Raw genomic sequence first — 24,665 nt, 5'->3', positions numbered from 1 at the left:
ATTTCTGTCCTTTATTGTGTCCTTCTTTGCATGAAATGTTCCCTTGGTATCTCTAATTTTCTTGAAGAGATCTAGACAAGAGCCCTGCCATCATGGAGGTTAGCAGCCCAGTGGAAAAGCATCCTTAGTTGAACAATCATGCAAATAAATATTAGATGACAAATGTAGTCTGTGCTTTGAAGTGGGTGGGAAATAACTATGAGAGAGCAAAACAGAGACCCAGTCCAGCCTGGGAAATCACAGCAGGCATCTCTTTGCCCAGTATGACTCTGCACCTCTCTTTCAGGTACCTGGAAGGAAACCACTTAACAGCCGTGCCCAAGGAGCTATCCAGCTTCCGACATCTGACACTCATGTAAGGAGCCCCGCATCAGTGGGACATCAGTGGGATGTTTAGTTTTCTCTCCTAGGGCAGCTTAAGAAACGGGTGCGGAGGAAGGGGAGGATGGCACTGCAGCCGTTGGGGCATTCCTGCCCTTCTACCCCTGGTTGGAGCAGCAGGAGACAGCTAGGAAGAACAGGCCAACCAGATAGGCTGGGCCTCACCCAGTGAGGAGTGCGCACAGAAGCACCCAGAGCCCAGCCTCGGTAGCCACCTGCGTCACCTCCTTCCTTGCCTTCGGAGCCTCTGACCTTCCAGACTCCCAATTAAATTCCTGAGATCCCTTAGTCTTCAGTTTCTTGCAAGCAGTGGCTGCACTCAGGATGGCCAAAAGCATAAATTTGCCTTTTCTTCTTCCTACTTCTTTAGTTACTCAGTGAATGTTCTAAGGTGTTTGTTGTATAGTCGCTAAATCACATCTATCTCTTTTGTGACTTCATGGACTGTAGCCCTTCAGGCTCCTCTGTCCATGGGATTTTCCAGGCAAGAATACTGGAGTGGGTTGCCATTTCCTTCTCCAGGGCATCTTCTCGACCCTGGGAGATAGTTCAAATTGAGACTCCTTCAGGTGGGAGTTGCCACTGTCTCCAAGTCTGCCAAAACCCAGGAAAACCCCTGAGTGAGGAGCAGGGCTGCTAGGCATGAGTGAGGCTCGGGAAGCTGGCTGGTCCATGAGCTTTGTCTCTCAACAGCCTCACTGCCTTGCCAGGAGGGCAAGCGGGATCCTTGGGCAAGTGGTAGTTGAAAGATGCCCCATGTGCTAAGGGGGCAGGGAGCCCTGGAGCAATGGCCCTGGACCTCAGCAGATTATAGGAATCATCACAACACTTTAGGTTTTGTTTTAAATACTGATGCTCAAGCCCACCCTGGACTAATTAAATCAGAATATCTGGCCATGAAACTCAGGTCTCGGAGGACATAAAACCCCCCAGGTGATGCTAATGTACAGCTGATGCTGAAAACCGCTGCTCTGGATATGTATCCCTGGTGAGAAGCTGGAGCTTGTAGTTGGCAGAGGATCACACTCCCACCAACTTCATTCCCTCTAAGAAAGAATGTGATAAGATGGGAAAAAATGAATGCTGGGAGAGAGGGAAGGTGGAGGGACTGTGAAAGCAAGAATTGATCAAGGGGAATAAAAAGCTCTAGAACAAGAAGAAATTGTTATCTTGTGTGTTATGTTTTGCTGGTAGAATAAATCTGATGAGTAGACAGCTGTATAAATGGATGAATGAATAAATGGCAGTTGCTTGAATGACTGATTGAATAAATCTTCAATTAAAAATGAACATTTGTACTAATGAGTGGATAGGTGAATAGATGGATGGGTGGATAGATGGATGGATGGGCAGAGAAGTGGACAGGTAGATGGACAGACGAATGGGCTGATGGATGGACGGGCTGATGGACAGATGGGAGGATGCATAGATGAGTGGATGGATGGGTTGGGCAGATGGATGGATAGGCAGACAGAAGGTTGGACTGATGGACAGCTCAGTGAATGAGCAGATGGGTGGACAGACAGATGGGCAGATGCATGGATGAATGGGCAGATGGACACATGGATGGATGAGCTAATGGACAGATGGACTGATGGACATATAGGAAGATGGAGAAATGGATGGATGGCTGGATACATGGATGGATTGGAAGATAGGTGGATAGGCAGATGGACAGGTAGATGGATGGATGGGTGGATAAACATGGGATGAGGTGGGAAGATGGGTGGATGGAGAGATGGGTGAGTGGGTGAATGAATGAATAGATGGATGCTTGGAAGGCACATGTGCATGAGTGGAAGTGTGAAGACCCCCTTCACACGCAACTAACAGTACAATGTGACCCTTCTGTTTTCTTTTCCTAGTGACCTGAGCAACAACAGCATCGGCATGCTGACCAACTACACCTTCAGCAACATGTCTCACCTCTCTACCCTGTGAGTACAGAGACCTACTGTGTTTAACATGGGCTTGGCACAAAGTGTGTTCTTCCCGTGTCCCTCAGGCTTATGTGCTCTGCTCCAGTGACCCTCAGGACGGTGGCTGACCCAGCACAGGGCAGACCTTCATCATCAGAAGGGAAGTAACACAGGTCATAACTGTGGGCAGGTAGAAAGGGGTTGGCCCCTAATTGCTTCTGAAGTTCATATCTGCAATACCTTCTGTGATTTGTGAATTTTCCCTACTCAATTATATTTTGCTCAGACCCATTTGGACTTCCCTCATGGCTCAGACAGTAAAGCGTCTGCCTACAATGTGGGAGACCTGGGTTCAATCCCTGGGTCGGGAAGATCTCCTAGAGAAGGAAATGGCAACCCACTCCAGTATTCTTGCCTGGAAAATCCCATGGTCGGAGGAGCCTGGTAGGCCACAGTCCACGGGGTCGCAAAGAGTCAGACACGATTAAGCAACTTCACTTTCAGACCCATTTATTGCCCATTAGCTCTGTGCACTGTGAGCACTCACCATTTGACAATAGAGGGAGATGACAGCAAAGTTGGCCAGGGAGCCAGCCTGCTAAGGAGCCTCTGAGGAAATGGGGAGATGAAACCATGAGCTTCCTGGAGTGGCAGGGGATGTTTCTCTTCCCTTATCCTCAGGGTGCTTTCTGCCAGTTTATTACATTGGAGAAGGTAAAGAAACTGTTTGCTTTGGCTGGTGCACAGTGTGGACTCATGCATGCGCCAATAGCTGAGACTAGGAGGGACCAACAGAGCCTGTGTGTCCTTTTCCACAGGATCCTGAGCTACAACCGGCTGCGGTGCATCCCCGTCCACTCCTTCAACGGGCTGCGGTCCCTCCGAGTGCTGTGAGTACCCCAGTGAGCCGCCTTTGACTTACACTTCGCTGGTAACGGCAGACGGGACTGAGCACTCCTATTCCCTGCTTGCCTTTACTCAAAGCCCACATCCCTTCCCACCCAACACTCAAAATTTGTTCCATGGGGCAGAGAGAGCTCATGCTTAGGAGTCAGTCGTTCCTGGTTCCAGCTCACGTCCTCTTGAGCAACCTGGCGCACATCACTAACCCCTCTTGAGTTCCTACTTCTTTATGTGCAAAACGGGATCCGTAGCACCTCCCTTGCAAGGATTAGGATCTGTAGTTACATGTGGTTATACTCCGCATCCCAGCAGAGCCCAGTAGGCAGCACTCGGCCTCTCTTCTGATGGTCATTATTTCACAGTCGGTCCCCTTGGCTTCAGAAGGGCCATGTTAACAATGCAAACCTCTGCAAGGAAACTGAGCTCCTGCCTCAGAGAGCCCAAGTTGGGAGCCAGAGGCCAGGGCCCGTGCACACACAGCTGTCTGTTTGGAATGGAGTCGACTCACAGAGTTCTTCAAAGTTTTAATCAGTTGTTAACATTGAAATATCATGAAGTTTTTTCCTATCATTTCTGACTTCTATATACGCTCCTGGAAAATGGAGAGACCTGGCCCTCCCAGCTTCCCCTCTGTGTTCTTGCAGGGCTGAGCAGTCTCGCTCCTTTGAACTGAGCTTTGCAGTCAGCAGCCTCCACACCAACGCCCCGCCTCCCCCCACTTAGCTCCGTAGCCTGGCCGGGCTATGCACGGGTAGGGGACAGCCAGCTGAGGCAGGTGACCTCTGAGCAAAGGCAAGATGGCCATAGGGTCCCTTGGTTTCCAGGCATGGCTCTGCCCCTCCCCAGATGTGTGTCTTCTCATCCATGAAATCAGGTAATGAGGGCAATTGCCTCACAGTCTTATGAGGATTAAATGAGATACTGTGTGTAAAGCACTCAGCACAGCTCCGTCCATGAGAAACACTTTATATGCATTTGTTACGGCTGTTTTCACATCAACACTTGCAACAGCAGGAGTGGCACCTCACTGCCACCCCTCGCCCTGGGCCCTTTGTCGCCTGATTTTTGTGCTTTGCCGTGTTGCACCTGTTTTCTTGGCAAGGGAGGATCCTTTGAATGATGTTCCTGTGAGAAGAGAGATGCCAAACACTCTGCTCCCAAACCTATCAACTTCTTACCCTTTTGGACTATTACAACTATAATAGTCAGAGCCATATTTTACAGGACTTTTTGTGGTCATTGCCTCACGGAATCTTCTGCAAACAATGTTGTGAGAGTGAGGGAATTATACCCATTTTAAAGACAGGAAAACTGAGGCCCTGATTGGTAACATCACTGGACCAAAATTCAGCAATCAGGAGGTTGCAGAATCAAGCCTTCTGACTCAGAGCCCCAGGATCCTTCCCAGGACCCAGTAATGGTCAGCAGACAGCACCCAACAAGTGGGTCCGTTCATGAGCCTCCAAGCTGATGTGATTTATTGAGGCCCACAAAACACCCGTGTCAGCGACAAGTCCCACCACATGTCATCTGTGCTGTTATTAAAGATCAATTCTCTAGGGGCAAAAAAGTACCCGCGCTGACAGTGTGCAATCTGTTATTGTCACTTATTTATTATCCAGCTTCTCAAGGGAGCTGGAGAATACAAACATCAGCAAAACCATTTCCCTGTTTCAACTTGAATACAATTGGGCTTGTCTCACTGGCCGGGGCTACGGCTGGACCTGCTCCCCCACCACCCCTCAAGCCCAGCTTATTGACCCCCCACCACCACCAGTCTTCTAGTTCTGGGCATAGATGGGCTGCCAGGGGTGGAACCCACCATCTCAGTGGGGTCTGTGTACATGTGTTCATAATTAGAGCCATTCTGGTTGGGGCAGCTTAACGTGTCCATCTGTCTGTCAACCAGGGTGGTGGGGTGCACAGCACCCCCTGCCCAGGATTTCCTGCTTCCTCAGCACCTCATTGGTGTCATCCCAGGACCAGAGCTGTCGTTAGTTCACCAGGAGTCCACAGACACGTCCAGCACACTTATGCTTGCCTCTTGAATTCAGAACGCGTAGGCTTTTCGCAGCATCATTTTAGAATGATGGGCTCTCGTACAGAAACAGGGATCTTAGAGGCTCTCATCCAAACTGCCTACCTCAGTGGGGAGCAACCGTCTGCATAAGGGCCAAAGCAGGAAAAATTAAATGTTTATGGGCTACATTTCTTTTACAATATTTGTATCCTTTCTTGCAGTAATTGGGCACCTAGGAACTTTTTACGAAAAAATAATCCAAAAAGAGAGAAAGGTTCTCTGCCTTAAGATCTTAGTTGCACTGTTATTTTTAACCTAAATTTTAAATATTACTCAGAAGGGCCATAGTGGGAATATATAAGGAAAGCATGGTGCAACCGGTCGATGAAGTACAATTATTAAAAGAGGTAAAGAGGAAAACTAGAGACCAGAGTGGGAGCCTGTTTACTATACAGTATTATGTGAAAAAATAAACCTAATTTGTGTATATGTTACAATTATAACTGATAAATGTTGATAACCACACAGGACCATACCGGAGCATGGGTGAATGAAGAGAACCATCGAAGGCTAACTTGGTAACATCGAGTCATTTCCGGGCTCTAGGGGGCACAGGCTCCAGTAGCTGCAGCACATGGGCTCAGCAGTTGCAGCTCACAGACTCTAGAGTGAGGGCTCAGAAGTTGTGGTGCACAGGCTTAGTTGCTCCAAGGCACGTGGAATCTTCCCAGACTAGGTATCAAATCTGTGTCCCCTGCCTTGGCAGATGGATTCTTATCTATTGTGCCACCAGGGAAGTCCCAGATAGGGTTTTTAAAATAAGTAATTGTAGTATCAGTAGCTGCTTGTGGGCATTTGTATATTCCTTTTTCATATCTAAAGGATTTCATTAATTTGATTAAAATTTCAGAAATGATCCGAGACCCAGGGATACTGGCAGTTTGGGATGAAGGAGGAGGATGAGCGGTAAGGTCTAGCTATAGAAAAGGGCCAAAAAGTGTTCTGGAAAGCAGGAAGAAAGACCTGACATTTATGAGAGAGGGGAGAGAGAGAGGCGAGGTGAGAGACGGAGTTTGTGTGTGTGTTGGCAGGTGGATATGAATATATTTCAGATAGTACGTTGGTCAAGGAGCTTTGGAGTACAAAATATTGTGTGAAAATATGCTTTTCCTACCTGACTCCTAATCTAAAAATAGCTGGAAGAGAACTTCCCCCCAGACATTCTAGACCTTGGGGATCCGCCTGTTCCCTGATCTTTGCCCACGCTGAGCCACATGCGTGCGTGTGGTCCCAGCTGTCATCCCCAGTCGCAGGAGGGCCACCTGGATTCAGCGCCGGGAGGACTGTGTCAGTGTGGGCTTGTGAGGGAGCGAGCGGGCTATTGTCATTCATCATCCTCTGTATTTGTAGCTCCTGTCCCTGAAGTAGGTCCCTGTGCTTGCTGCGTATGCACCCAGGGCTGTTCTTCCCTGTCAGGTCACTGTGTGGACTCTCCGTGCAACATCTCTGTGAAGGGCCCCATTTGCCCTCTGCTTGATTACCCTCGGAGACCAAGAACTCACTCCCTTCCCAGACAACCATATTCCTAGTTTTTGGCCATGTGACATGTGGGATCTTAGTTCCCTTTGCCCCCTGCAGTAGAAGTGTGCAGTCTTAACGACTGGACCACCAGGGAAGTCCCCGGCTGGTGACCAGATATTAAATATCAGACAGTCCTGGAGAGCCAAAAGGTGACTCCTTGTGACCTTCAAACCATGGTCCTAGTTTGGCCCTTTTTGGTGCCACAAAAAAAAAAAAAAAAAAAAAAGTTTAATTATGAGTTTTAGAAATCAGGAGTGAGTCTCAGAAATTATCCTGTCCAAACCATTCATTTATGAGACAAGGAGACAGATTCAGAAAGGTTGGATGCCTTGCTCAAGTTCATTCATTTATTCATTCTTTCCTGAATGCCCTCTGTGAGTTAATGCTATGCTAAACACTGGGAGGAAGGGGGTGGAAATAGTGAAGGGAGCAGTTTATGCTTTCAGAGAACACATAGTCTAAAGGGGAAGCAGAGTAACTGCAGTGCTGGGTGATGCCTGTAAAAGAGCCACAGGAGTACGAGAGAGGCACGCAGCCAGTGCTGGTCACCAGCGAGACTTTCTGATTTAAAAACAGTTCTCACTGCTGACATTTACTTAACCCTGACTATGCACTGCACACTGGGCTAGACACTTCTGTTACATCATCATATTCACTCTTCCCATCAACTCTAGGAAGAATGTTCCACTGTTATCCACATTTTCCAGATGAGGAAACACAGGCTTGGCAAGATTGAGTAGCTTTTCCAAAGTGACAGAACCAGGAGAGTCAAGTTGGGATTTGAACCCAAGACTGTTTGCTGTCTGAATCACTGCTGTTAACTTCTGTCCTGAAGGCTGAGTCTGAAATGTCAGAAGGAGTCACCTAAATCGGGATGGAGTAAAGAACATTCTAGGCAGGAGAAATATAAATTCTCTGGACAAGCCTGGAAGTCAGGAAGGGCATGTGTGTGAGGAGTGTATACAGGAAGCTCCGTGCGCAGCTGGAATGTGGCTTCTGGGGATGGGGGCAGGGGTGGAGACTGCTGACTGTTATAAGGTGGGAGCAGGACCAAGGCTGGAACCCGTGTCTCCTGGCTTCTAGCCTAGTGCTCTGTCCACCACCTTCCATCCTGCTCCATTGTAGGTTACCATCTATTTATTTATTTGGCCACACGGGGTCTTAGTTGTGGTGTGTGGAATCTTTGGTCACAGCATGTGGGATCTAGTTCCCTGACCAGGGATCAAGCCCGGGCCCCCTACATTGGGAGCGCGGCATCTTAGCCACTGGACCACCAGGAAGTCCTGGTTATCATCGATTTTTATTGCCTCGCAATTCAGACTGTTCTTGAAGACTGGGGGCGGGGGAGGGTATGTGGCCTCTTTAAAAATAGATTTCTTTTTTTCCTACCCAGAGAGGGCTGGGATAAGAATTAAAGAGTGGGGTGGCATGAAAGATATGGGCAGAGAGGTAAGGCACCCGGGGCGGCTCTGCCAGAAGTCACTGTGTCTGCTGGAACCCCACGTGGGGCCCCTTGGGAACAATAGGCTGCAAGGCTTCAGGCTTCCACCCTGGGTGAGTAATGCCTTGAGAAGAATGGCCCCAGTGTGTCCCGGAACAGGGAAGGGAGGAGTTGGGAGAGTGTTTGCAGTAATCCTGGCTGATGCGAGGGAGGGCTCTCCGCGTGCCTGCCCTGCATCAGCTGAACCATCCGTAAATCCTAGCTTAGGAAGCAGTGTATGAGATCCCTTCACAAATGAAGGCAAAGACAACCAGTTCAAACTACCTTAGACAGAAATAGAGACTGTATCAAGGCAGGGAACTGAAAAATGCAATAGTAGGTATTAGGTTCTCGGGCTGGATGCCAGTACCCCGGGGGTACTGTCAGAAATGCGCCTCTCTCTGCCTCACAGACTGAAACTGCCTCTGTCCTCATAATTCCAAGGAAAACCCCAGAAATGTCTCTCATTGACTTGCTTAGGTCACATGCTCAACCTCAGAGCAATCACCATGACTCTGATTGGGCAGACCTGGCCCATAGCTCTGCCCACAAGGCCAAACCGCTTGGACTCAGAGGTGGGGAGGGGTGAGTCGCCATGGAAGAGGGAGGAGCTGTCAACAGAAAAGAGGTGCTTGATGTCGATCAACCCATACCCCAAAAAAGTATCTACTACAAATCGTTTAGTCGCTAAGTCATGTCCAGCTCTTTTGCAACGCTGTAGGCTGTAGCCCTCCAGGCTCCTCTGTCCATGAGGTTCTCCAGGCAAGAATACTGGAGTGGGTTGCCATTTCCTCCTCCAGGGGATCTTCCCAACCCAGGGATCAAACCTGTGTCTCCTGTGTTGCAGGCAGATTCTTTATCACTGAGCCACCAGGGAAGTAGATATTAAGAACTCCTCCATTTTAGAGATGAGAAAACGGAGGCACAGAAAGAATACATCAGTTGTCTAAGTTACACAGGCGTTGATTATCAGAATGAGGATTTGAACCCATGTTTTCTGGCTCTAAACAGCCCCCAGGTCACCTGGGAGTTGCCTAGTTTGCTCAAAAGAGAATTCACCCACCCCATCCCACGTTTAGGACAAGGGCAGTTCATGTCACCTATTGTACAAGCCGTGAGCATCACCTACTTATTCAGATCCAGGTTCAGGCAACCGAGAACTGACAGGGCATGGTTACGCCCTCCTGCTGCTCTCATGATGTTCTCACGTGCATCCTGGAGTTCCCTAGGCTGCTTGAACACCACCTGAGAGTCAGGTGGAAAAAGGGAGTACCAGGCACTTGAAGATGAGTCATGCAGTTCAGAGCTGCTTGCCGCATCACCCTCTCCCTGCCCTCCCCACCTCCGTGAGGTATAAGGGAAAAGAAGAGAGAAAAGTGCTCCCCAGGAGGGTGCATTGGTCCCTCTCCCCTGGCATCCTTTAAGAGGGTGACTGAACATGCGAGAGTCCTTCTTTGGGGCCAAACCAGAAGCCAGAACCTGCAGCGTGGGCAGATTTCTTTAGCATCATCCCAGTAAATTACAGCCCCATTGCATGGCCGTTTATAGAGATCTCAGCGGCTCAGCTCATAATAAATGGGAGTGTGACTTGCAGGAGTCACAGGACCAAAGCTGCCTTTGGGTCATTTGGTGTTTTTAAATTAGAGCTTTGTGCCTCTCCAGGGACCCAAGCCGCATTCGGAAATGATTAACAACGGGGTTGGGTGCATTTGCTTGCAAACAGCAAGCAGCCATGAAGTCATCCAAGTTAATAGCAGTCGGGAGCCACTCTGATTCATAAGTGACCACATGGATTAGAGACTAAATGATACTGATAAATGTGTGAGGCAGTGCTTCAGCCCCTTCTTATCCGGGAAGGTGAGAAGCTAGCACGAACACTGGTTAGAGGACTGGGCACTTTCATCCTGTTCTCCTGGCTGCCCAAGCATCGAGGACCGCTACTCAGGGAGACCAGGGGTGGAGGGGAAGGGGCTTATGGTAATGAGGAGAGCAACCCGGGACAACCACGTGTGGTCCGGAGGACCAGGGCAGCAGCATCACCTGGGAGCGTGTTAGAAACGCAGAATCCACGGAATCAGAATTTCTGGGAATGGGGTTCAGAAACATGCATGTGTATTAGCCCCAGTGCTCAGTCAGCTCAAGATGCTTTACTTGTTATTAAGTGTAATTAAGCTCACATCTATATTCCAGCTGAAGACCCAGGGCAGGCTAACATCAGCTAACAGGAAAACAAAAGAGCAGGTTCTTAAGTTATTATCCTGTTTACACTTCCACAGTCAATGTTAATCACCCCTTCATTAAACTAGGGCTCCCTTCGCAGCCCAGGGGATGGTGCCCAGCAGTCACTAAGGAAACCTTGGAGTTTCTGTGAATATCCTCCACCTTGCGTTTCCCAGGCCAGACCCTAAGTGAGTCATCAGCATGGGGATTTTTTTCTTTGCAGTGGATGACACATCCCTCCATGAGGAGACAGCCCATGAATTGGGGATTCACGCGTGTTGTTACTTGAGCAGCAAAACCATGTTCCTTCAGCTTTTTCACAGACCTGTTCTCCACGAATTTATTAAAAGCTCAGTGTGTGTCCCCACCCTGCAAGTGAGAATAGCTCCCAGTTACTGCACCACAGAGTGGACAGAGGTATGTTTAACGCCAAGCAGGTTGCCTGGCCCCTCAGACACACTGTCAGATGATGCACATAAGAGTGAGACCCACGTATGTGTGTGGTTGATGCCAAACCCTTTCCCATAAAGATGAATGTCCAGCTCCAGGGAATCTGTCCAGGGGCCGAGTGCCCCCTTCCCTCTGTCTCCTCAGCTGGGGTTGACAGCAGTTCTCAGTTCAGTTCAGTCGCTCAGTGCTGTCTGACTCTTTGTGACCCCATGGATGCAGCACGCCAGGCGTCCCTGTCCATCACCAACTCTTGGAGCTTGCTCAAACTCAAGTCCATCATGTCGGTGATGCCATCCAACCATCACATCCTCTGTCGTCCCCTTCTCCTCCTGCCGTCAATCTTTCCCAGCATCAGGGTCTTTTCCAATGAGTCAGTTCTATGCATCAGGTAGCCAAAGATTTGGAGTTTCAACTTCAGCAGCAGTCTTTCCAATGTATATTCAGGACTAATTTCCTTTGGGATTGACTGGTTTGATCTCCTTGCAGTCCAAGGGACTCTTAAGACTCTTATCCAACACCACAGTTCAGTTCTTCAGTGCTCAGCTTTCTTTAAGTCCAACTCTCACATCCATACATGACTAATGGAAAAACCATAGCTTTGACTAGATGGACCTTTGTTGAAAAAGTAATGTCTCTGCTTTTTAATATGCCGTCTAGGTTGATCCTAGTTTTCTTCCAAGGAGCAAGCCTCTTTTAATTTCATGGCTGCAGTTACCATCAGCAGTGATTTTGGAGCCCCCCAAAATAAAGTCTGTCACTGTTTCCACTGTTTCCCCATCAATTTGCCATGAAATGATGGGACCAGATGCCATGATTTTGTTTTTTGAATGCTGAGTTTTAAGCCAAATTTTTCACTCTCCTCTTTCACTTTCATCAAGAGGCTCCTTAGTTCTTCTTTGCATTCTGCCATAAGGGTGGTGTCATCTGCGTATCTGAGGTTATTGATATTTCTCCGGGCAATCTTGATTCCAGCTTGTGCTTCTTCCAGCCCAGCATTTCTCATGATGTACTCTGCATATAAGTTAAATAAGTTAAATATACAGCCCTTCCTTCTGTCTCCTGAGCTGGGGTTGATAGCATTTCTCAATCCCCCTTAAATCTCTCTAGGTAAATATGAAGGGAACCAGTTTCGTGATCTGTACCAGACATTGTTCAAGACCTTTTATGAATATTAATAATGGTTAACCATTTAGTACTTAGAAAATGCCAGGCTCCACGTGGACTCATGCACCCACAGCTACCTGCTATGCCAAATCTCCTTACTTTCTTTCATTCCCATTTTACAGTAGGAAACCACGGCACAGAGAGCATGAGTAACTGTGCCCACTGTCATACAGCTGGTAGGTGGCAGAATCAGAGTTTGAATATAAGCAGCTCAGCTCCAGAACGTCCCATCTCAACCACAGTTCTTCCCATTATCTCTGAAACTCCAGTGTCTTCTTTAAATCGCGCTCTCTCTCTCCATTTTTCAGGTGTAAAAATGGAGGCCCCGAAAAGGAAAATAACTCACCCAGTGTTCCACAGCTGAAAGGGACTGATTTCTGATTCCACCCCACGTCTAATCCATCTTGGTCTTTCCCAAACCCTCTACCCACTGCATTCCTGCTTCTGAGCTGGGTGCGGAAGCATGCATGCTCATGACTTAAAGGAGATGCCCCCTCCCGCTGCTGGTGGCAGGGCTCTGTGTGCTCAGAGGCGTGACTAGCCAGCCTGGGACACCAGGAGAGGGTAGTGAGTTCAAAGCTCCTGCTGCAGGCTGACCTTCTGACCTGTGCTTCTGCTTCAGCACCCTCCATGGCAACGACATCTCCAGTGTTCCCGAAGGCTCCTTCAATGACCTGACGTCTCTTTCCCATCTGTAAGTAGCCCTGTTTCTCCCCCTCATGCATCATTCAAAACAGAAAAGACTGTAATGCCAGGGGTGATAGGGTCACTGTTACCACCGCAGCGTGATTCTTCCCGTATGTATGGAGCATGTTTTATTTACAGAAACATACCCACGCTGAGTACCTTGTGTGTTCCCAGCTTCAGATGCCTTCATGGGCATCAGCATCAATTATGTAAACAATATAAATGTTTAATAAGAGTGCACATAAAACTCTTACTATGTGCTCAACACTTTAAATGAATTATCTCATGTATTTCTTATAGCAAATAAGGCATTTTTATCCCATTATGAGACATGGTGAAACTGAAGTTAAGAAAGCTGAAGACTTGCTCCAGGGGTTGCACAGCTAGTAGGTGGCAAAGACCTGGTTCAATCCAGGTTTGCCTTGATGCCAAAACACAGATGCTCTCCGAACCCAGTATCAGGTAGCGCCTCCCATTTCACACAGGGGATACTGAGGCCCCTGAATATTAGGTATTGCATATCTCTCCCAGTGCACATGTTTGAGTTTGTATATCGACTCTCTGTATATTTAATTATTTTCATATTGTGCATATATACTACAATACTGATATATCATACATGCATATTATAAAATATTCAAAAACTAGAAAATTAAAAGTGAAAGTCACTCAGTCGTGTCTGACTCTTTGCAACCCCATGGACTATATAGTCCGTGGAATTCTCCAGGCCCAAATACTGGAGTGGGTAGCCTTTCCCTTCTCCACGGGAACTTCCCAACCCAGGGCTCAAACCCAGATCTCCCACATTACAGGCGGATTCTTTACCAGTTGAGCCACAAGGGAAGCCCAAGAATACTGGAGTGGGTAGCCTGTCCCTTCTCCAGCAGATCTTCCCAACCCAGGAATCAAACCAGGGTCTCTGCATTGCAGGCGGATTCTTTACCAACTGATCTATCAGGGAAGCCCAGAAAAGGCTATGATTAAAACCCAGTGGAAGTTTTCGTGTTTTCTTCCCAGACAGCACTTTGGAGGTATCTGCACTGGAGGTGTCTTTCTTTGGAGGCATCCCTCCCCTACATTTTAAAGCTGAGTGCTTTAGGGGAGGAAAAATTTCCTTATACCCTCTTTGGTTCTGTGGCCAGCCTGACATAAGACACATTAACAGGAGAAAAGCATACAAATCATTTAATATTTTTATGTGTACAAGGGAGTCTTCAAAAGGAAATTGAAAATCCAAAGATACCATTGAGCCCCAAAGTTGATAGACGTTATCTGTTTTTGATTTTTTTCTTGTCCGTGCTGTGCAGTTTGTGGGATTTTTAGTTTTATAGTTGCCCAGCTGGGGATTGACCCTGGGCCCACAGCAGTGAGAATGCAGAGCCCTAACCAGTGGATCACCAGGGAATTCCTGTATTTGTTTTTACAGAAAGAATGATACAGTGTGGGGCTAAGGGCTTCCCTGGTGGCTCAGTGGTAAAGAATCCACCTGCCAGTGCAGGAGATGCAAGAGATGGGGATTCGCTCCCTGGGTTGGGAAGATCCCCTGGAGGAGGGCCTGGCAACCCACCCAGTATTCTTGCCTGGAAATTCCTATGGACAGAGGAGCCTGATGGGCTATAGTCCAAGGCGTCGCAAAGAGTCAGACACAGCTAAGTTACCATGCACCCACGTGACAAGACAGAGGGGCCTGGGTGAGAGGCAGTAAGTCATGGGACAGTGACTAGGAAATATTTTAGTAGGTTTATTTGTACAGATCCATTCTGGTGTCAACTCCCAGTCTCTGGTGATAAGAATGTTCTTTTCTTTCTAGTGCAGGGGGGTATCCTTTCTCATAGGAAATATGATCTGCTTTTAGGCAGAAACAGCATCTCATGTTTCTTAAGTGCCTTCAACTCAAAACAGTCACTAGCCAATGCAGCATATTTGAAGCTGGCATCCTCTGAGCCCCTTTTGGTGGTCTGAAGCTGATTCCTAGGTTGCTGGGTATCAAAACCTTCTCTCTGAGTATATCCTCTAGTGCACTTTTTAGTGGGGCAAGAGAGTCAGGTAGTCATTGGCAGAAGGCCCAGGAAGCCTCCCAGAGGGGCTGGAATTGGGGATGAGTTGAGGATGGTATCTCACCAGGGTAGGTGAGACCACGCCTCAGAGAGGGGAGGAGCTTCTGTGGGGTTGGAACATCTTCGGGGATTGGAGACAGAGTCTGGAGTCATTGACCTCGCCCCAGTGGGAATAATGTCTTTGCTGGTCCTCCTGTTGGACACCCCCAATCTAGGCAAAGTCTAAATAGTCTACTTTTTCAAGGGATTTTGGAGCCTATGGGCCAGGCTGGGCAGGGGACCCTGATTTGCTGCTCTGCCTCCTAGGGCACTGGGAACCAACCCGCTCCACTGTGACTGCAGCCTCCGTTGGCTGTCAGAGTGGGTGAAAGCTGGGTACAAGGAGCCTGGCATCGCCCGCTGCAGTAGCCCTGAGCCCATGGCTGACCGGCTCCTGCTCACCACGCCCACCCACCGCTTCCAGTGCAAAGGTAGGTGCTGACTCACCCCTCCACCCGTCTCTGCGTGCGCCTCCCCCCACCCCGCCACCAGCCTCCGCAGGGTCTGCTCTCTCTCCAACAGCCCGTCAGAGCTAGGCATCTCAACAAGTGTGACTTCTAAAACCATTGTCCCATTTCTTCCATGGGCCACACAAAGACTCAGATGCTGAAACCAATGTAGACCTGCACCTACGTGTCCATTTGTCCTTCGTTCCCCTGAGTCCCTTGCTGCTGTTTCTATGTATTCCTCGTTGACTTCTTACTCTACCTATTTTTGCATAGCTGGGAAAATCTTTAACCTTAATTTTTAACCTAACATTCTTAGAGCATAAGCATTTTCCCATTTTACTATAGCATACTTTGATCTCATGAGATTTTGATGGACTGCATGGTTATCATAACAAACTACTGCTAGGTTCTTATTCGGTGGCAGGCATTCTGTTAAGCAGTTTTTCATGTATTATTCATTTAATTCTCACTTTCCACAGAGTCATTTAATTCCCCAAAATGAGAAACCTGAGACTTACTGAGGTTAGTTGACTTCCCAAGATTACACAGCTAAGAGAATCCCAGGTCTTTCTGATCCCAGAGCTGGTCTTGATCACCACGCCGTGCCACTCCGCCATAACTCCACAGGAACTTCAGCCAGTTTCTGAGTTTGAACTTTTAGAGTATTTCCCATTTTTCCCCTTACCATGGCTGCATAAAAGTCTGTCTCTCTTTAAAATTACATCCTTAGATAAGATTCAGAGAACAGAAATTACTGAGCCAAAGTATACGATCATTACAAAGGTCTTCACATTTATTGCCAAATTGATTTCCAGAAAGGGTTGTAATCAATTTTCACTCCCAGGAGCATCGTTGGAGTACATTTTTCATCAGACCCTTGCATTATTTTATCTTATTTTGTAATTATTGCTAATTCAACAGGTAAAATATTATATACCTTTATATTTTGCCTTTGGTTATTGGGGGAACTTTTTTTTTTTTTTTTCAAAGACTTACTTTCCATTTGTACTACAGATTTGTTTGTTAAAGTCCTTTGCTTATATCCTAAGGTCGCAATGTTTATTTCGATTTACAGATAAACTTTACCTCTAAAACTTCATTATGTCCCTGGAACACACTGTCCCAAGAACAGACAATGTCCCTGTTCTTCAGTGAAGCCAAGATTGAGCCAACTGGCACTGGTTCTCAGTCAGGCCATTCTGTTCACTCCGCCCACAGATGGTCAGACTCACCCTGGGGTCAATCTCAACCCAGTCTCCAAACTGATGACTGCTACCCCAGGATAACTGAAAGTCCTGACATGAAACACGGCGTGACTATCCAGGGTTCTATCAACGCTGGCAGCAGTGGCAGCACAGCCCCTGTTGAAAGCTCTGTGCAGGGACATGGCCTCCCTGCTTCCAGCCCTGATGGCCAAGGAGAACAGGGCATGGTTGAAACTGTCATGGATGCAAAATATACTTGAGCCCAGTTGGCCACCGTCAGCACCGTTGCTGTGTCTTCCAGGGCCATTTCTTACCTCTTCTTGCTGACTCAAGGGCTCTGTAAGGAGGACTTCCTATGTGTGCCTTTGGCCCAGGATCTGTGCCCTCTTTAGCCTGGCACAGACTATTCCGTGGGGAGAGGTGTTTGGGGAAGGAGGAATGGGAGGTCCCAGTGGAGCCTGGGCCTGGAGCTTCCTGAATATAAAAAGATACACAAGGGGTTTCTAATTATGGTGCATTGTTTGCAGATTAGCACCAAAATCGGATCAGGCTAATTACAGTAATTGATTTGACTGAGAAGAGCTTCTGAATGATGTCCCGCTGTGACTTTTTTCCTCTCTGGACGATGACTGAATTAATGGGACTCTAGCTGGATTGGATGCGCTGGCTGGAGAGGGCCAGCCGCCATCTGGACAGATGAGGAGAGCCTGTGGCTGACCGAGGAAGGAGCCAGGGCAGAGAAGGGAGGGGTGGCAGTGAGCCTACGGGGCCCGCCCGCCAACTCTCTGTGGTTTGCCACCAGGGCCAGTGGACATCGGCATCGTGGCCAAGTGTGACCCCTGCCTCTCCAGCCCGTGCAAGAACAACGGCACATGCAGCCAGGACCCGGTGGAGGGGCACCGCTGCGCCTGCCCCCACGGCTACAAGGTACGCAGGCCGCCCCCACCTTCCGGCCGCTGGGGGGCGCTGCGCCCCGCTGACCACCCCTTCTCCAAGGGCAGTGCATAAGTCCACTTTACAGCGCACCCCGAAGCCGTGTTGTCAGCAAACCCCGGAACTGGTGGGGCCTTCCCAGTGGTATCACATCCACGCCAATCACAGAGGACCCCACGTCGTCTTTTCTTTTTTTTCCTTCAGTTTTTTGGATTTTTTTCTCCAAAGTTTAAACTTTTTATTTTGTATAGGGGTACAGCCAATTAACAATGTGATAATTTCAGGTGAGCAGCAAAGGGACTCACCCATACATATGCGTGTATCCATTCTCCCCCAAAGCCCCTCCCATCCAGGCTGGTACGTAACGGTGAGCAGAGACCCCTGTGCTGTGCAGTGGAGGGCCCCTGTAGTCTTGATCATGATGCAGGAGGAAATGTAATACTTGTATTTTCTTGCTCGAACGTGGGCAGATTAAGTCTCAAGAGCTAATTTGCCTCCAATGAGAGACATCCCTTGAACCCACCACCATCCTGACTTCCTTACAGGGGGACTCCTGAGTCTCCCCCACCCCTGACCCCTCTCTGCTCTCAGAACAACCAGTCCTGAAAGCACTGGTTCCAGCTTGAGGAGGTTCAGGGATGGGGATTAACAGGCTTACGGGCTGCCGAGCCAGGCTTCCCTGTTGACAGGCTCAGCTCAGCCAAGCCGGGGATGGACATTCCAGCTCTCCTGTCCTCCCTGGAGACCCAGGCTAATTCCAGAATAACCCTTGCCTCCTTCCTCCTCTCCCTGCCATATCTAGAGCACGTTAATCTCTGGAGAAAATGGAAGAGGTCCTACGCACTCCGCTTGGCACTTTATTAATCTTTTCCTCTGGGAGGAAGGATTTATGAATTCTTATTTTACAGACATGGAAACTGAGCCTCAGACTTGTTGAAAGGGCTTGACTCAATGTCCCAAGCTTGTAAGCAGTAGAGTTGGGTTAGGACCCAGGGCTACATGATTCCTGAGCCCGCCCCCTTTCCCCTGGAGGGTTTCCTGGATAACTGAGCCCTTCAGCATGCCTCACAGAGGCCAGCAAAGCCATGACTGGGTCCTCTTCCCCACAACACTGCCAGCTTCCCAGATTCCAGCATCCCAGGGCCCCCATCGGAAGGCTCTAGGCGAGCCGAGAGTCTGTAGACATGCCCAGCCCATCTGATGCCCACACCTGGTCCGAGCTGAGTGGGAGGGAGCTGGCAGCCCTGGTCTTCTGTCCCCATGGGGGTCTGTGGGTATGGTGACAAGCTTGACAGGCAGACTGGCTCTGGGCAGCAGGCCTCTGGGGTGACTTTCTCTGCTGTATCCATGCCTCCGGTAGACAGTGTCAGAGTGCCATCTATGGGCTTGAGATAAGACAGCCAAAGGATTTCTTTGAAGCTGGGCAGACGGCCCTCCCTGCCCAGGCAGCCAACCCCAGACACACACACACACATACACACATATATAAGGTGATCCCAGACACACACATATGCACATAAGGTGGTCCCAGACACACACACACTTACATACGTGTGCTCAGTCGCCCAGTTGTGCAGCCAACTCCAGGACCTCAAACTCAGGGTGGTCCCAGACTCATGCCCCCCCCCGCCCCACACACATATACATACTTATATACATGTGCTTCGGAGAAGGCAATGGCACCCCACTCCAGTACTCTTGCCTGGAAAATCCCAGGGACGGAGGAGCCTGATGGGTTGCCATCTAGGGGGTCACACAGAGTCAGACACGACTGAAGTGACTTAGCCGCAGTAGCAGCAGCCTACATGTGCTTAGTCACTCAGTCATGTCCAGCTCTTTGTGACCCCATAGACTGTAGCCTGCCGGGCTCCTCTGTCCACTGAATTTTTCAGGCAAGAAGACTGGGGTGGGTTACCATGCCCTCCTCCAGGGGATCTTCCCAACCCAGGGATCAAACCCATGTATCTTATGTCTCCTTCGTTGGCAGGCAGGTTCTTTACCACCGCACCACATATGTATACATATTGTAGGGGAAGACGAGAAGTTAAGCAGACATGCTCCAGAGACCTGGATCCTCAAATTCCCTTATGTTCAGTGGAGAAAACGCAGGCTATGGATTTACACTGCTCAGCAGGTGTGGATCCCGGCTTCGTCATTTCCTAGTTGTGTGGTGATAACCCCAGGCTTCCCATCTGCACACTAGGATAGGACCCGTCCCAAAGTCTTGCTGTGAGAATCAGATGTACAGTAACACACGCAGTGTACCTAGAACAGTACCCAGCATTCAGTAAGTACTCAAGAGCTGATATATGGCTGCCTTTTACCTTCACCCTACATGCCGGTCCCTAATGCCAGGGTGGTGGCTGTCGGGAACAGGTGATTTCACCGAGGATTCTCAGTCTGTGACACTGAACTCCCAAGGAGTGTCTGCTGCTTTCCTAGAGCTGTGACATGTATATTTATACATCCCCCGTTCTGTACATGCATAGTCATCTTTTTAAGCATCGACTATGCACCAAGCACCTGGACCTCATGCATTTATTCCTTCCTCTGCTGTTTATAATCACCTTGTGAGGTGGGTGGTGTCATCCCTATGTTAAAGATAACTACGTCACACTCTTGAGTCTCACTTCCCTCACTTTAAAGTTGGCCTGAGTCTGACAGCACTGGAGCCAGGTTCAAAGCCCCAGGCTTCTTCCCATCACACTTGACGACAATGTGAAGCTTGCCTGGCCCTCGGTGTCAGAGCAGGGAGTGCACCCCTGGGGTTCCTGCAGGATACTGCTATGTGTTTGGGTTTTGCTTATAAGATCCTGAACATCTTGTCGATTTTGGAAGAATTTGAACAGAGATTTTGATGTTTAGGAAGTTGAAGGGCCCAGGCAGGTATAGAGTACATTGCTGCTGCTACTGCTCATGGTGCTGGTGGTGGTGATGATTCTGGTGATAGCATGATGGTGGTGGTGGTGGTGGTAGCCATGACAGTACTGTTAGCAGCTGGCATTTACTGAGTGCTTACTGACTGCTGGCAGCATCCCAAACAAGCTGCATGCATTATCCTGCATCAGTTCAGTTCAGCTCACTTCAGTCGCTCAGTCGTGTCTGACTCTTTGAGAACCCATGAATCACAGCATGCCAGGCCTCCCTGTCCATTACCAACTCCTGGAGTTCACTCAAACTCACGTCCATCGAGTCGGTGATGCCATCCAGCCATCTCATCCTCTTTGTCCCCTTCTCCTCTTGCCCCCAATCCCTCCCAGCATCAGAGTCTTTTCCAATGAGTCAGCTCTTCGCATGAGGTGGCCAAAGTACTGGAGTTTCAGCTTTAGCATCAGTCCTTCCAAAGAACACCCAGGGCCAATCTCCTTTAGAATGGACTGGCTGGATCTCCTTGCAGTCCAAGGGACTCTCAAGAGTCTTCTCCAACACCACAGTTCAAAAGCATCAATTGTTTGGCACTCAGCTTTCTTCACAGTCCAACTCTCACATCCATATATGACCACTGGAAAAACCATAGCCTTGACTAGATGGACCTTTGTTGGCAAAGTAATGTCTCTGCTTTTGAATATGCTATCTAGGTTGGTCATAACTTTTCCTTCTAAGGAGTAAGCGTCTTTTGATTTGCATAGTCCTCATTAAAGCCTTAGGAGGCCAGTCCTAAAGTGACCCTCATTTTACAGTTGAGGAAACAGGATACAGGAGGTGAGCAAGCCAGGATTCAAAGCTAAAAGTCAACTGGTTCCAGAATCCGTGCCCTCTGCCAGTGCATTCACTGTCCATTGGCAAGCACCATGACAGCAGGGGCTGCAGATGAGGGTCCCTGGCCATTTATAACCTGCCTAAATCTCCAGGACAGGGAGATACACAGGGTGGTGGTAAAAAGAACCCACCGGGACCCTCTGGAGCCTGCCTCTACCTGACATGACCTTGGACAGCTCTGGTTCTCCTCCCCGCCTGTTTCAGGCTCCTCAACAGTGAAATGCAGCAGGCTGAACCAGAGGGGTCCCTTAATCGCATACTGATCACACTCTTTTTGGTTACGCCTGTCCTTTCTGCCAGTAGAGTGATTGGCACAGTAATTCTGGGTGAATTGCTAAGATGACAACAGTTACCAGACAGCTGCAAAACGCAGCTCAAAGTTCAAGCATTTATCTAGCTGTTCCCAGAGATCTCCATGTTTCCAGTGACTAGTGAGTGACCTTGAGAAGCCACAGTATTATAGAAATAGCGTGGCAGCCACTGCTGAATGTTTAGTAGCAGCTACTGTACATCTGTTATAATGCCAGGTCCCTGAGAAGCAATTGAAGTACATTATCTCACTTAATACTCCTCCAAAAGAAGGACGATCTCTTTTGATAGATGAGGAAACCGAGGTTTCAGAAAAATTGAAAAACATACCCAAGCTCACACACCCCGGGGGCACATTCACTAAACCCAGAACCCAGCTCTCTCTTGCTGCAGAGACTATACTAAGCCCTCCACTAGTAACTGACTGTCTGTAGCCCCACTTTTATCACCTGTAAATGGGAATAACCATACTGATTGCAGAGCTGTTGTAAGGATTAAAAGGGGCCACACGTGTCTTGGCCTCCCTCAGTACCAGCATTCAGTAGACACTTAACAAAGCGTAACTCTTACCATGATTCTAAGATTTGAGAACATAAAATTGAAAATTTGGCTGATTTTTTGCAGCCATTTAGCTTCACGCACATATGTCCAGTGTCTCAGAACAGTGCTTCTCACACTTTAAGGTGTGCAGGAACTACCTGCAGACCTTGTTAAAGTGCAGGCTCTGGTTCATTAGATCTGAGACTGGGTCTGAGGTTGTGCATGTCTAACAAGCTTCCCGGGGCCACCAGGCTGGTAGTCCAAGGACCACACTTGGAGCAGCAAGGTCTTAGAGCCACCCTGCTGGCCCCGTCTCAGAAACAGGATCCCAGTGGGGTTAGCTGTTTCCAAGGTCCTGTAAAGGAACCTAGAAGGCCTGGCCAAGTCCCAGTCCCCCCTCTGCCACACACACACGCCGTAGGGAGGGGGTCACAGGAGACAACCAAGGAGCATTACAGATCTAGTGGGTTGAGCAAAATGAGGCTCAAGAGCGTGGAACGACGCTAACTGGCCAGGTGCTAACAATGGTGATTGTTTCTGAAGAGCCTGTGAATGACAGAAAGCCCCACCTCTAGGCCCAGGCACCACATTACCGAATGCAGGCTCTGCTTCCTGGATTCTGGTGCCTTGTGGCATCTGGGGCTAGAGGAGACACCACCTCCACCCCTGCCCGCACCCCAGGGGAGGAATCCCCCGGGGAGCCCCGGGTACTTGCAAGTCCCCAGAGCAAAGACACTGGCCCAGGCAGGGAGCAGGGAGGCCGCGCCTTGACCTGCTCAGGGTTTTCGTGTCCTGCACTCCAGGCCCATTTATCCACTGACACACAGACGCAGACACACACACCACACATACCTGGACTGTTTCGCTGCTGTTGCTGTTCAGGCGCTAGGTGGTGTCCCACCCTTTGCGACCCCAGGGACTGCAGCCCTCCAGGCTCCTCTGTACATGGGATTCTCCAGGCAAGAATGCTGGAGTGGGGTGCCATTCCCCTCTCCAGGGGATCTTCCCAGCCCAGGGAGTGAACTCAGGTCTCCTGCATGGCAGGTGGATTCTTTACCATCTGACTCACCAGGGAGACCCAAAAATCTATCTCAGACCCCCATAATCATCATGATCTGTATCTGAATAGCTCTTATTTATGGAGCTACGTTACCTGCCAGGGTCAGGTGCCTTAGATGAGTGTGATTTCTAATCATTTGTTAAATCCATACAATAGGTATTATTACTGCCATTTTACAGATAATGAAAACAAGTCTCAGAGAGAACTGGTAATTTCCTCAATTTAGCAGCAGCAGCCAGACCAGCATGTGCACTCAGATCTGTGTACCTGCGGAGCCTGTGCTTTGAGAGAGGCAGAGTAAGCGCCCAGCAAGCAGTTCCCAAAATTGGCTTTGGACTGGATGTCTGGGTTCAGTTGTGCTGGTTCCACATACTGCTGTGCGATGGTGGACATATTGCCTCACTTTCCAAGTCCATCTTCCCTCTCAGTAAGAATGAGGGTAATAACAACCACACCCATATGGTAGGGGTGTTATGAACATTATACACCATTGTGAATGTGAAACTCAGCATGAGTCCTGGAACAGAAACCGTACTCCGAATATGGGAGTGAGGACGAGCACTGCAGTTTCCATCGACACACGGGCTTGCCAAAAGAGATCTCATGTTGCTCTGGTTTAGGATAAGCCCAGATTGCACCCCAGATCTCCTCCCCTCCGAGAAACCTCTGACGGGCCCTTTAACTGTGCCAGGCTCGAAAAGCAGCGGACAGACGCAGCCCTGCCTTCCGGCTGCTAGAGGCAGGACCTGAGGCTGCAGCGCTGAGGCAGTGGGAGAAGGCAGAGCACAGCAGGGTCCAGCCAGGAAGCCCAGTGCCTCTCGTTGCGGGCGCGGGCAGCAGTGGCAGAGCGGGAAGGAGGGTTTTCTCGGGCAGATGGTGAGCAGGTGGTGTGGCGGTGGGAGGGCGCCCATGATGGCCCCGCGCCCACACTGAGCCCACAGACCAGAAGCAAACACAGCAGACCTCCCCCCCAGGATCACACAGGTCGTCCAGGGAACTGGCTGCAAAAACCTGGGTGCAGTGCTGGTCTGTCAGTGCCACGGGAGAAGCTGGTGGCAGAGGGCCAAGCCGGGGGCGACTCCCTGGGACGGAGGCCTGGCTCTGCGGTGCCTTGCCCTCACTGTCCTCCTCCTTGGCATGCTCCCCCCACCTGCACACAGTGGGCACCTTCTTAGCTCACATCCCCTTCAGGGTGCCTGGTACAGAGGAATCCCACTCTGCCCCAAATTTCTCTCACAGGGGGTCTCGGGGTAGCCTACCATCAGGACCACCCGCAGAACTTAAGAGCAAATAGCAACACCCATGCTCACGTCTGGACCAATCAGAGACAAGCTTGTCACTTTTGGGGGCCAAGGTCTGCACTTCAGCCATAGTCTACCCTCCAAGTTGTAGATTACAGTTATGCCTCAGTGAGGTTAGTGGTAATATCACCTACTGGCATTTATAGAGTGCCTACTATGTGCTAGATGTGTTATGTAATATTTTAAGGACTTCCTTATTGAAAGATCT

The 24,665-nt window shown here is 49.2% G+C and overlaps 1 protein-coding gene across 4 annotated transcripts in view; it reads left to right on the top strand.

Moving 5' to 3' along the window:
• The window catches only part of SLIT3 (slit guidance ligand 3), a 723,070-nt gene that overhangs the window by 655,129 nt on the left and 43,276 nt on the right, over positions 1–24,665 (top strand). For all 4 annotated transcript variants that reach the window (XM_070774480.1, XM_070774479.1, XM_070774482.1 and 1 more), the window contains 6 exons: positions 287–355; positions 2,247–2,318; positions 3,119–3,190; positions 12,741–12,812; positions 15,169–15,332; positions 17,358–17,482. In XM_070774480.1, the coding sequence (XP_070630581.1) occupies positions 287–355; positions 2,247–2,318; positions 3,119–3,190; positions 12,741–12,812; positions 15,169–15,332; positions 17,358–17,482 (574 nt within the window). The remainder of the gene's footprint in view (positions 1–286; positions 356–2,246; positions 2,319–3,118; positions 3,191–12,740; positions 12,813–15,168; positions 15,333–17,357; positions 17,483–24,665) is intronic.

This window comes from Bos indicus, chromosome 20 (genome assembly GCF_029378745.1).
Source record: "Bos indicus isolate NIAB-ARS_2022 breed Sahiwal x Tharparkar chromosome 20, NIAB-ARS_B.indTharparkar_mat_pri_1.0, whole genome shotgun sequence".
Lineage (NCBI taxonomy): Eukaryota > Metazoa > Chordata > Mammalia > Artiodactyla > Bovidae > Bos > Bos indicus.
The sequence above is the reverse complement of the archived record's forward strand: the minus strand, read 5'-3'. Positions and strand labels throughout refer to the sequence as shown.